General features: G+C 40.8%; 1 protein-coding gene across 8 annotated transcripts in view; it reads right to left on the bottom strand.

Annotated features, from left to right (window-relative positions):
• Nucleotides 1-14,167, bottom strand: part of Lpar1 (lysophosphatidic acid receptor 1) — a 125,981-nt gene that overhangs the window by 51,934 nt on the left and 59,880 nt on the right. For all 8 annotated transcript variants that reach the window (XM_052717136.1, XM_052717137.1, XM_052717133.1 and 5 more), the window contains one exon: nucleotides 2,267-3,014. In XM_052717136.1, coding sequence (XP_052573096.1) covers nucleotides 2,267-3,014 — 748 coding nt within the window. The remainder of the gene's footprint in view (nucleotides 1-2,266; nucleotides 3,015-14,167) is intronic.

The following is a 14,167-nucleotide window of genomic DNA, read 5'->3' as shown; positions in this document are numbered from 1 at the left end:
GAGGTGGGAAGGGTCTGGGAAGACCTAGAGGAGGGGAAATGACCAGAATATACTATATGAAAAAATATATTTTCAATAAAAAAAGTAAAGGAAAAAAGAAGAGAAAAGTTAGTCTACCACACAACTATATGCCCAGCCACTAAAGAAGCTATGGTTTGTTTTTCTTACAAGGATTTTGTTGGTGGCATGTTTTGTTTATATGGGTGTGCTTTAAGATTAATAAATGTGATCAAACATTAACCTCAGTACAGTCTATGAATAAGATGTGATTCAATTAGGTAATTATTTAAACAAATTATCACCAAGTGAACTTTTTAGTTTCTCTGTACTCCAAAAGATGTGTTCTCCAAATGTCTTTTAGGTGGGTATATCTCCAGGTGCCATCCCAGTGCCTAGAACTTATTAGGTTTCTATAATTACTTTCTGAGTATGTAAATGTATACATATATTCATACTGATCACTACTGTGAGTTTTCTTTAGTATAGGAAAACTTAAACTTTAAACTTAAAGGTGAAAGTTATTTCAGTTTAAAACTGGGTATGGTAATTCATGCCTATAAGGCTGGAGTCTACAAGATAAGGTCAGTGTGGGCTGGCTGTACATAGTGAGTTCAAGGTTAGCCTGTCTCAAAAACTGCTGAGAATGAGAGAAATAATTTTCTTCAAGGATGAACTCCCTAATGGGTTATACAGTACAAAGTGGTCATAAAATGATATACATACAAGAAACATTAAAGGGACTGAACAGGTTATATTAATATATTTAGGCATAGAAAGATAAATAGATAGATAGATAGATAGATAGATAGATAGATAGATAGATAGATAGATAGATAGAGATAAAGAGATAGATCGAGATAGAGAGATAGAAAGGTGGGTAGATAGATATGGATTAAAATATAGATTTTAATTTTTAAAATCAACAACAAAAAATTATTTGAGTTTATAGAAAGAACAACATTATAGCCTTTATCTTGAATTGTGAGTTAATGTCTATTAATATGAAGAGAAAAGTAATTTTCCAAAACTAATTTTCATAAATATTAGATTTCCATAAAACTTTGATCTATTTGCCTACAATTTGATAAGAGTTATAGAGAGTCTTCCCAGCTTCTGCTACAGACCCGGGCTGCTCTCTACCATGGTCAGAGAAGCTTCTTTCCACAGTGGACAGCAGTCAATGGAGAGATGCAGAGCTGGTCCCAGTGCTGAGAATAAGATCCTGAGTGCTCAGCCCTAAACAGAACATCTACCTTCACCACCAAGGCTGAGGGAATGTCACAGAAGAAGAGGCAGACAGAAAGTAAGAGCCAGAGAATAGAGATGACTGCTGAGGGATGCTGCCTCAGCACATGACAGGGCTGTCTAGAGCATGACCTCACAGCAGCAGTGGTTACCTGCACAAGACCTTCACAAGGTCAAGACAGCCAAAAGACTCACAAGATCATCCTGGCACAGATGGGTAGATGATCTTCAGGAGCCACTCCATACTGAGGAGCTATTGTTCATGGATAGTTGCCAGGGGACGAAGAATCACTGTCTATGGAGGAACTGAATATTGGTAGTTTCCCATGCCTCACATCCATGCACACTGGACTTAGTGGGTTGTCATAAAATTAAAATAAACAAACAACAACAAAATCAAAGACATGAAGTTAGGAGGGGCATGTTGGGGAGATATAGGGAGAACTGGAGGGAGAGGTATGTATGATTGATTATATTTCATTGTATACATGAATCAAATCTCAAAAATAAAATAAACATAATTACAGCATATAAACATGGACTAATAAATAACTATGTAAGAAAGCATAAAGGATGTTCATATCAGATAAAGTACCATCTATTTGAATATCTGTAAAACAAAGACCTCAGGGCAAGAGTCTTACAATGTGGACTCTAATAAAATCTTTTTAAAGCTCAAAGAAACCAGTCATTCTGAGGCTTATGTTTGCTTTGATCTTGGTGGTTTGGGGCTTTGAATGTTATGGAATTCTCAATTCTAGGAAAAAATCTTCTATGGTATCTTTCATTTCATCATTTACAGAACAGCACTGAGACCAGTATTTAGCTGGTTCAATAACTGTAGAAAGGATGGCAAGCTGGCATTGCCATAGACATTCAAAATAAAATTTCCCTGTTCTTTCATAATGCTGCATATATACCTGGTAAATATTCACACTCTGGTTTACCACTATCATAAATTAGTGTGGCTACATGACAACTGGGAATCTATAAAGAAGACAACAGTCAAGACAGAACTCACCAAGCACAATGACCACAGTCTTCAGAAGGCTCATCATGGTGTCCCGGTTCCTCCTGGGTCCAGAACTATGCCGGGACATTCTCATAGTCCTCTGGCGAACATAGCCAAAGATGTGAGCATAGAGAACCACCATGACCACAAAGGTCACCAGGTTAAAAATGGCCCAGAAGACTAAGTAGGAGTCACTATAGAGGGGTGCCATGTTGGAACAATGATCAATATCACAGATACAGTTCCAGCCCACACTGGGTATGGCACCCATCACAATGGCCATGGTCCAGATGACCACGATCACCACCACCACACGCCTGTTGCTCATTCGTGTATGGAGCTGCATGCGGAAAACTGTGATGTGCCTCTCAATGGCAATAGCCAGCAGGTTGGCCACAGAGGCCGTCAGGCTGGTGTCAATGAGGCCCTGCCGGAGGAGCCATGTGCTAACAGTCAGTCTCCGAGTGTTGGGTCCTGTGTTGAACATCAGGTAGAAGTAGGCCAATCCAGCAAAGAAGTCTGCAGCAGCCAGGTTGGCCATCAAGTAATAAATAGGGAAATGGAAGCGGCGGTTGACGTAGATTGCCACCATGACCAGTAGGTTGGCCAGCATGATGAACACACAGACTGTGATCCCCAGTCCCATCACCAGCTTGCTCACCGTGTTCCATTCTGTGGCAAGATATTTCCCACTCCGGTTATAAAAGAAGGCAATAGACTCGTTGTAGAAGCACTGTGGTTCGTTCATGGCTGTGAACTGAAAAAGAAGATGAATGAATGAGTAAAAGAAACCCCGGATCCAAATTTAAAGATGGACAGACAACACAAGACTCTGATAACATTTGCAAATGAAGAACTAAAATAAAAGCAAAGAATCTGAAAATCTGACGCAGAATAATATCAACAGCTATACTGGTCACTTAGTACTCAAGATTAAAGATGGTGAGACAAATAAATGACAAGGTCTCTGCTTGGTGGTTGTGTGTCATTGCAGTTTACAAGAAAAACCACATGGCACACATACAAAAAAAAATCTTCCTTAAAAAGCCCAATACAGCCAAAAATCTTACAGAACTTTGCAATTGAAGTATTTATCCTATAGAAGTCTACTCTGCCCTGTTATTTAGTAAGCAGAGGTAATTTCTGGATATGGTATCATTGGCCAATTAGTCTGCATTTCTCGCCTCACACAGTGTTTTTGACCTGTGACAGATATTATGTAATACAAGCTCCCAGAAGGACCACCAGGCCCAACATTTCAAAGGTCATACTATGCATCAAAGACTCTTTAGTCAAAGCCAGCATGTACTGTTCAACATTCCTGTGGTTAGCACAACCCACCCCCAGGACTCTTCATCCCCAGAATAGCATCCATCTACCAATCTGTGACTCTTGAGAACTTTCTTCCCCCTTGGAAGGCTTAATGTAAGCAATTGATACCTGACACTGCTCCACAAGAAATAAAATATAATTAGTTCAGAGGACATTATATGCCTTCCAGTGTAGAATGATGCTGCTTTATAATGTGTTTACTTAATCTTTTTTTCTTTTAATCAAAGACAGTTGGAATATACTTGCATACTATTTATACTCACACTCTAGTCCAGAAAGGTTTGAGGTGGTCTAAATAGAATACAGGTAATCAATAAATAGTAGAGAAAAGTTAGAAAATAAAAGATAATGAAGACTTCAATGGGGGGATACATATCAAGTAGAAAAAGGGGGAAAAAAATCTCTTCCTGAGACCTTCAGTTCATTGGAAAGTTCTATAATTAGAAACTATTCCCTGAAGACATTTCATATTCTTCTTCCTCTTCTCGTGATGTGATTCTTAAATCACTAAGAAAATATGACAGTTTGTGTGTGAGTGTGTGTGAATGTGTGTGTGTGTGTGTGTGTGTGTGTGTGTGTGTGTGTGTGTGTATTAGGAATTAGACCTAGGACTTTTAACTGCAATTGCAGGCCTGCACATCCAGGCCCACCTTAATCAATATTTTTGATTAATTGGTCTACTAAATACCCATAGGTTGTACATGAATGTTTACAAAACACTAAATAATTTTTAAACAACAGTATGAAATGCCTGAGTAATTAGTTTTTTGACTTATGACAACAACATCCACAGTGTTTTCCCATCCCAACATTTCAAGTCACATTGCTGTCGGTGCATGTACTGTATGATTAACTCTTGGTCCCTCTCTTCATCAAAGAGATCACACTCCATGACCTTGTCTTACATCTCTTGGCATCTTCTATACAGTCCACAGTGTCTCCCTCACTCCAAATCAGAGAAATTGGCCTCTGGTGTTCCATTCCACCCCAAATCTTGCCCTTATTCTAGGTAATTCATTGACTTTTCCTGCCTGTCATTTCCTGTGGAATGACACATCCCTAACAGGCTTGAGGGCCAGCTGACCCAAAGCAGTAAAAAAGATACTTTCTGAGAGCCAACCTGGGTCTGCTTAAGGGTCTTAGCAACAGCAGCTGAGACATGATTTGGAGATGACCTGGATCAATGAGAGGCAGCCACATCACACCAGCAGATGCATATTCATCAGACTTCCCCCCCCCAGGGTGAGGTGGAGGGTATATAAGGCTTGCCTCTTCCTGAATAAACTAAGCTTGTTGTGTCTACATTCTCCCAGAGTCTGTGTTGTTGACTCTGCGCCTACTTGGCCCCCTCCCCCAAAGGGAACAACAGCACAGGACCCTGTCACAATTTCCTTGACTTCATCTCCAGTGACCTATTCCATTACAGCCCAGTTGCCCACACCCATGATCACACATACAAGACTTTTTCAACCAGCCAGAACTGCCTGCTTTTGGAAATACTTAAGACATTCTAATTACTCATCATAATTTCTCATTTTTCAATTTTTCTCATGTGATGCCTAGTACCTCTGTCTTTTGAAGGCATCCATTTTCTTGATCCTTCTATTTTTTTTTCTAATGGATTACCCTCCCTATTTTCCAGTTTCTCTTTCATCCAGCTCAGGCTCCATAGTAATTCATTTACTTCCTTTTTTGTGAACACAGGAACACAGTCTCTTCTCGAAGACCTCAAGGTGACCTAAATTCAGAACTTTCTGATTATATGAGCAACAGCTACCATGTTAATTATTTCTCTTACTGCTGTAACAAAATATCTGGCCAAAGTCAGTTAAGGATGGGAGGGTTTCTTTTTGGCTCATGATGTGAAAGTATGGTCCAGTCTATCAGGGAAATCCTGCCAGCAGAGTGTGGAGCAGCGACTGAAACACACTCAGGATGCAGAGAGTGAGGCATGCTCTACTCAGCTGGCTTTTTCCTTCATAGTTGCTCCAGGGCTCCAATCTACAGAATGTCCCAACACACACACACAGTTAGGGTAGGTCTTCTCACCTTAATTAACTCAATCTAGAAACTCCCTCACAGACTTGGCCAGACACTTGTAAACATTTCTCAAGTATACAAAGGGGTTTGTGAGCAGAGCACTTTTAAAAAGCCTGAATCTATAATTATCTCTTCATTTCAAATCTCTTAACAAAATCATTTCTAAAAAATCCCCTCTGACCACTAAGGTCACTCATTCAGAGGTCCTGTGGTTTGAGTAGTGGTTGTCTTTGGAAGCCATGATTGTACCTATCAAACAGAACACAATGAAAAATAATTTCTAAATACAAAAAACGAAGTAGAGAGAGCAGTGATGGTATATGACTTTAATCCCAGCGGGGGGGGGGGGGGGGGGGGGGGGGACAGGCAGATCTCTATGAGTTCCAGGCCAACCAGGGCTTCACAGAAAAACCCTGTCTCAAAAAAAAAAAAAATCAAAAACAAAAAACAAAGCAATAGAGAATAGAGAATTCCTAGAGAATTCCTATTCCTAGAGAATAGAAATGCCAAATAAAATAAAAGATGTAAGCTAGCCACTCAGCACGAGAGGGTCAGCAACAACAAGAAGGAAATGGAGGATTAAAACAAATACCTAGTCATTCCAAAGATTCGAGGACTGGAGTGCAGCTGGAGAGGCAGAGCCCCAAACCAGGAAAAGCCACTGAATGCAAAGACACAGTCAGTACTGATTTATGTTTACATAAATTACAAAGCAATGTTAAAAGAGGTTCAATTTTCGTATAGCTTAATGACATTTGGGAATCTCAAGGGTAAAGAAAGGTTCTAGAAACATAAAGGAAAACTAAGGAAAAAGCAAGCTCACCAAATGTCTAAGGTAGAAAGAACAGAATAACCCCAGTGTTTCTAATGTGAGAACCTTTAGAGAGATGTTCTCAACCTGTGGGTCATGACCCCTTTGGGGGGTCAAATAACCCTTTCATGGGAGGTTGTATATCAGATATCCTGCATATCAGATTTTTATATTACAATTTCCTGCCTAACAGATGTTTACATTACAATTCATAACAGTAGCAAAATTACAACATATAAAGCAACAACAAAAATAATTGTATGGTTGGGGGGTCGCTACAACATGAGGAACTGTATTAAAGGGTCACAACATTAGGAAGGTTGAGAATCACTGCTTTTGGACAAAACCCAAGGCATGAAAAACGTTGCTGTATAAGAGAAAACCTTTAGGATACTTGAACTCCACAGCGCAGATGACCTCACAGGAAACCTCCCCACAGGCTCAGGGGTTTGGACACTTGGTCTTCAGCAGGTGATGCTCTTTTGAAAGGTCATGGACTCTTTTGGATATGAGGCCTAGCTGGCTCACACAGGGCCGTAGGAGTGGAGCCAGGGAGTTGAAGGCCTGGTCAGCTTGGAGTCAGAGCTCTTTGCTTCTCTCTGACTGGCCTACTTCATGACCCTGCCAACGTGCCTTTCAGTCACGATGAACTGTGACCTCTGAACTGTGAACCAGCCCTCCCTTCCGTTGTTTCTGTCAGGAACTCTACCACAATGACAAGAAAATAACTAATAACACAAACGCCTGTGCACACGCACGCACGCACAAACACATACACAGTCAAAAACACTGGTGCCTAAAACTCCTAAGACATACGACTGTTTTCAAGTGGTCAAAAACCTAAACTTAAAAATAACTCTTGAAACCAATTACACGAGATATAATTTAATAATATCGACATAAATCTATCATTGCACCAAAAAGTACTTGCGTTGGGGGAGTGGAATGTAAATGTCTGCTTGTGGTCTCTTTTTATTGTCCAGGTACGAATCATATAAGGGAGAGGAGGAGGAGGAGGAGGAGGAGCAAGAAATCAAAATGCAGTAAACATACTATTTGAACTGTGACAGTCTGCAAAAATTACCCGAATGTGCGGAGGCAAACAGTAATTTGGGTGATTACTGAAGTAAGGTCACTTTCCACACCGAAGAAAACATGTGAGCGTTTGGTCTCCAGCTGGCTGTACTGAAGGAAATGGCAAAAGGCAAAGACTGAGATTCCCCAGTGTATCTGCAGAAGACCATAAGCAGTTTCCTTTTTACTTTGAGAAAAGAAACCAATACTTACTATTAGAATCATAGGGGCAATACGAATATGTACTCAGACAAAATTCAGTAAATACTTTTAAATGAAAGCTATCACTCTACAGTCTAAATCTTTACAACTAGAAATCCTTGTGGAGTAAGAAGCTGCCAAATGTTGCCCTGGAGAGGGAATAAATATGCAGATCAGATAAAATTATCTTTAAATGAAATGTCCCTCCACGGCAGAAAGTCTGCATTCACGCCCATCCCATCCTTCTGGGATGCACTGCTCACTGCATCCCAGAAGCCAAGCGTGGGGTGGCGGTGGGACCTCAGTGACTACTCTGCGAAGCAGATGCCCATCTTAATTTCCTCACCCTATCTGTGATCTTCAAAGTCACAAGAACATGCCAAGGCTGAACTCTAGGGGTGTCGTTATGGAGCTGTCTGGGGTCTCTCTGTCCTTCACTCACTCATCTCCCACTTCCCAGGCATTTATGGAATGTTAGCCATGGATGCAGCTCAACACTAGGCCTTCAAAGAGAACCAAAATGATACACGTGAGTGCCTGCTGAAGCCACTTCCTGTCCATCTGACATGCCTTTTAATCTCCCACAAGGCAATTACGCACTCATTAGCCAAGAGGAAAAACAAACACCTGGCATAAAGCTCTCAAAACACTAATTAGACCTGTGTGCTTTAGCAGGGAATCCGATAAGAATGTAAATACGTACTCCACTGGCATGTTTTAAGGGTATCTGAATCTACGCTGGGTAAAGAGCCAGCAATATGATATGAACAAAGTCAACTTGCTTTCCACTTCTGTGTATGCATTTTATGTGCAAATAGATCTGTGTGTGTTGGTGCACATGCACAGTGTGTATGCACACATAGAAGCCAGAGATCAACCTTGGTTATTGTTTTTCAGCCACCTTGGCTATTGAGACAGGATCTCTCATTGGCCTGGATTTGGCTGAATAGACTAGGCTGGCTAGCCCATGAGCTCCAAGGAGTCACCTGTCTCCATCTCCTCGGGATCATGTGGTCCCATTTCTATTAACGCGGTGGAATGTGTGACGATATGTGCTTCTGGGAGCAGGTCTCTTCCTGATTCTAATGTCCACCAGTTAATGTGTTCAATATGGTAGGTGATGGCTCCGAGTCCCAGTTCTCTCATTTTGAAATGGAAGCATAAAAGATATCTATGACCTTTTTATTTCTAGTTATTAAATCTAAAATAAGTGAATTGCCTACACTTGTCTCTCAATAAGAGTAGAAAAAGAGGCAGCATGGAATTTACTCAAATGTGATTAAGTTTACTACCAGGAAAATAATCCCCATCCTTCTTTGAGCCTCAAATTAAAAAGAAGAAAAATGGCATGGTTTCCCATTAGAATTCCAGATCACAAAACAATACTGACACGAACTACAGGATGGCTTAACTCTAGTTCCCTAGGATGCTGAAGAATGTGCAATAATGAAATGCTTTAGAAATTCACCTAAAACAGTACATCAAGTGATGTTTATATGTGTGTAAAGAACCCGTGGACAGCAGCAAACTGTGAGTCAGTGAGAATACATCATGAGAGGCTCTTCTCTACCAGGCTGAAGAAAGAGGAACATCATCACATTGGTAGATTTCCAGAAAAGTCTGAGTTGTCCCTAAGAGGAGGAATGATAAAAGCCACTAAAAATACAGAAGACATGCAGGCTTAAATATTGCAAGTCTTTTAGATGTTTCTCTGAGCGAGCCAATTAAGAACTGCACACCAAGATGAATGGGCTACACCCACAGCAGATTATCATGGCCAGTGAGGACAAGGTTTTAAATGGAACCAAAAGGAAAAAATGGCTTTGTGTGAGGCAGTGAGTTTGAACTAAAGGCCACTAATAGTGCTAGAAGTCTTAACAATCTCCATATTAGTAAAATAATGGATCAGAAGAAACTATCAATTCACACACAGTGCAGGTAACAAGAAGGGTGGCTTCACACTGGGAAAAACAATTAGAGGAATAAGACTTGCCCAACCAGGAATGGTGGCATGGACCAGTAATCCCAGTACCCAGGAGCCCAAGGCAGAAAATGCAAGTTCAAGGTTAGCACAGACATGCATGAAAAACCACTGTAACTGGCCAGAGAGACCGAAACACACATATGGCAGCTTGATAGGGTGACAAGGCTTTACCCATCTGTTGTGGAATATTATTTTAAGATGTGTTACATTTGTTTATGCTGTGGAACATTTTTTTTCATGATGCAAAGATGTATTGCATTCTTTTACATTGCATTTGTTTAACTCTGTAAAGTAGTGTTACTTTGCCTGTCTAAAACACCTGATTGGTCTAATAAAGAGCTGAAAAGCCAATAGCAAGGCAGGGGAAAGGATAGGCAGGGCTAGCAGGTAGAGAGAATAAATAGAAGAAGAAATCTTGGAGGGGAGAAAGATCAAGGAATGAGAAAAGGAGTACTCTAGGGCACAGCTACCCAACTACACAGTAAGCCACAGAGTAAGAAGTAAAGAAAGGTATTCAGAAATAGAGAAAGATAAAAGCCCAGAGGCAAAAGATAGACAGGCTAATTAAAGCTATGAAAAGTTGACAAGAAACAAGCCAAGCTAAGGCCAAGCATTGACAAGTAATAATAAGACTCTACATGTATTGATTTGGGAGCTGTGTGGTGGGTCCCACAAAAGAGTCAAAGAGTAAAAACAACCAACTACACCCATCAACTCTTCATTCATTTAAAAATATTAACCTATGTCATGCACAGAAACTCACTTCAGGCTGTATAAACCACTATCATACACAAAACCAATATGATGATGTGATATGTGTGTGTGTGTGTGTGTGTATATACTACATATATATTATGTAATACATATTTTTACTATATTATATATTATTGTGTTGTATTTATTATAAATTATATTTTATAAGTTATTATACATAGTAATCTCTGAAAAATTTGGAAGAAAATAAAAAATGTATTTATAACCTATAAATAGTGGGAAGATTTTTCCAAATGAAACCAAAACATTGACCAAATTTAGTTAATCAAAAAATTTAAGAATTCAGTACTATAAAAAACCATAATGAATGGGAGGGGACACTTGTATGAAATTTGGCCATTTACGTGTATAAGATTCTCTTTACAGTGAGGAGTAAAGATTGCTTACCGAGAAAAACAAAATGATTCAACAGAAAAAACATGGGCAAAGACATGGACAGACAGTTCCCAGGAGAAGACCGTAACAGCCAATAGCCACATGAAAATTCTCCTCACAAGGAGCCAGATAAGGCTGAGCAGCATCTGCAGAAAGGTCCAGGTTTTTCCATCACAGCAAAATTAACTTGTCTGAAAATGTCACAGCCAGTGAGGACAGTCATACTATGCTAGAGAATGGAAACTCAGTACAACAGCTTTGAAAAATGGTTTCGAGAAAATGACTCAAATTCACATAATCAGACACTGGACTCTAGGGAGGGAAAATCACAAATGTGCCTAAGAAGATTCAATATATATAATTTTAAATAAAGAAGCAGCAGAAATACTGAACCACCAGAGAAGGAATAAATTACAGTATAGCCAAGAGGATACACTAAAAAGAAATTAAATAAAGCCAGTTCACAGACACTAACCATGAAAGCAAACTGCACAGGTAAACATGTGGAACATCATCCTTACATTTAGAAATTATAGAAATTGATTATAATTATTCATATTTCTCTCACAGAAACGTATGCCCTCAGATACATACAGAGAGAATAAGAATCATCAATTCTGATCTGGATGATTAACAGCATTGGGAAAGGAGTACAAAGGACTTCAATAACCTTCCTGGTAAATATTCATTTCCTTTATTTATTAAAACACAAAAGATTGAGAAATTGCATCAAAATGTTAACATTTTATGAAGCAAAGTAATAGATACATTCCTGTACATTTCACCACTGTACTTAGATGAACATAGTTCATCTAAAAAAATAATTCAATCTAAGCCATTAAAAGAAAGAGGTGGGGATGGGGCATCATGGCTAAGGCTGTAAAGTGATCGCCATAGACGCATGAGGACCTCAGTTGAGACCCTAAGCAACCATGCAAAAACACCATGCGGGGTGCCCCTGTAACTCCAGTGCTGGGGAGGCAGACAGGAAGACCCCTGGGGCCTGCTAATCAGCTACACTAGCTGAATCGGGGGCCTCCAAATTCAGTAAGAGACCCTGTCTCAAAAGATAATGTGGATGCAATTGAAGACAACTAGGACCAACCTCTGGCCTTCACCAGCACATGCACTCATGAGGAGAAGAGAGTATAATTTCTTCATCTGAAAACTGGAGAGGAAAACATCACCTTTTTGTCGGGGGTATGGGGACTCACTATGCAATTCTGGCTAGCCTACAGCTCCTTATGCAGACCAGGCTGTCCCCGCCCCACTCTCACAGAGACATTCACCTGCCTCTGCCTCCTGAGTCCTGGGATTAAAGGCATGCACCACCAGGCTCAACCTAAACCCACCTTCCTTTAAGACTGAGTATCAGTAATTCATTCCTATGACATCTGTTCTGCTGACATGTAAATCAAAACCCACAGGGAATGAGCCTCCATGGGCCACAAGCAATGTCTGAAATGCAGTTGCAACTGAATGGATCGGCCCAAACTACATATTCAGTGTGCATTGAGTTTTCTGCAGCATATTCTACTTACAGCCTGTTCTGTTTCCGTTTTCAAACAGAAGTCGCAAACACTTGTTCCTTCTAGTTTTTACCATCATCTACTACTTTCTTTTGCTGTTCCTTAGAGTAAATAAAACTGCTCTGTGAAACTGCTTTTGCTATGAGTGGGCCAAGAATTATAATAAAACATCCAATAAAAAGCAGCTTCTCCTCTTTTACATATCAAGAGAAAATGTAAATAATTTTAAGAGGAAACTTGAACAAAAAGTACTGATAAGAATCCTGGGGCTGGTGAGACGGCTCAGCGGACAGTGGTATCTGCAGCCAAGCCTCACTACATGAGTTCAATCCCTAGGACCACCTAGTAGATGGAGATGACAGACTCTATCAAGTTGTCCTCTGACTTCCACGTATGTGCCATGGCATGTGCACACACACACACACACACACACACACACACACACACACACACACACGGGGAACATGAAATGAATAAAGTGACATAAGTTTTAGTTGTTTTTGAGACAAGGTCTTATTGTGTGGCCCTGCCTGGCCTAAAACTCCATAATGTAGACATGCTGAGCTGGCCTTGAACTCACAGAGATCTGCCTGCCTCTGCCTCCGGAGTGCTAAGATTAAAGGTGTATGTCACCACTGAGGCCAAAATGTAGTTTAAAAAAAAAATCCGATTAAGCCAGGTATTGTGGCTTATATCTGTTATCCCAGCACACAAGAGGTTGGGGTAAAGCTAGGAGGTGATAGCTCATGCCTTTAATCCCAGCACTTGGGAGGCAGTAGCAGGTGGATCTCTATGAGTTCGGGGCCAGCCTGGTCTACAAAGTGAGTTCCAGAATAGCCAGAGCTGTTACATAAAGAAACCCTGTCTCAAAAGGAAAAAAAAAAAAAAGCGGGGAAGGGGATAGGTAAATTACCACAAGTTCAAGGCTATGTTGGACTGTGGTGTGAAATTCTGTCTTACAAAATAATTGTTTTCAATTCTTATGAAACGCACACTGTCCGATGTGTCTGCTGACTGTAATCCTCACATCAGCAGCACACCCTCTCATTATCTGCTTACTTTCTTCTCCACTGCCAGGGAGGTGAACTCCCACATGCAGCCTCAGTGGCACCTTAGGGCTCCAAGCTACTCATGACAGTGTGATATAGCAGGTGAGTCCCTCCATATGGACATGTCTCACCGAGGTGAGATCTCCTGACCACGTCATCTCTACACAACCCAGCTTATCCCTCCAATTTAGCCCTGAACTATGACCTGTGCCACTAAGCTACGGAGCTGCAATTCTCCTGGGTCCACTCCTCTATTATTTTTCCAGGTGACTTTATTGCCTTACCAACCACAGTTAAGGTACTGCTAAGCAAAGTTCTGGAGCAATGTGCTCAGAGTTGGGGCTCATGCATGAATCCAGTGAACAATCTCCAATATGGGCCTGAACTTAGACTCCAAAGCCTCCCTTTGCTGGCTGATGCAGACTCTTCTAACGTTAGTGTGGGGAGGTTACCCTCTGGACATTGTGACCGTGGAGTCACGCAGCTCTTGTTCATCCACAACTATGCACCCTGTCCTTGTAGCTGCCAGACTTCATAGCTCTGCGACAGGCTGAATGCATCTTTGAAAGTTGCCCTATGGCAGCTTCAGAGACGAATCTGCACCACAGCCCCAGCTCATGCTAAGGAGCACGTAGAAGAAACACACCTTTCCCTTCTCCGATAGCCTGACTACAACTGTGATTCACCTCAGGGCAGTGTTGAAGTGACACTCTGCACCTATAGTGTGGCAGGGTCATCGCC

This window comes from Peromyscus californicus, unplaced genomic scaffold (assembly GCF_007827085.1).
Source record: "Peromyscus californicus insignis strain IS unplaced genomic scaffold, ASM782708v3 Scaffold_5__1_contigs__length_169319896, whole genome shotgun sequence".
Taxonomy (NCBI): Eukaryota; Metazoa; Chordata; class Mammalia; order Rodentia; family Cricetidae; genus Peromyscus; species Peromyscus californicus.
This window is presented reverse-complemented; position numbering and strand designations above follow the sequence as displayed.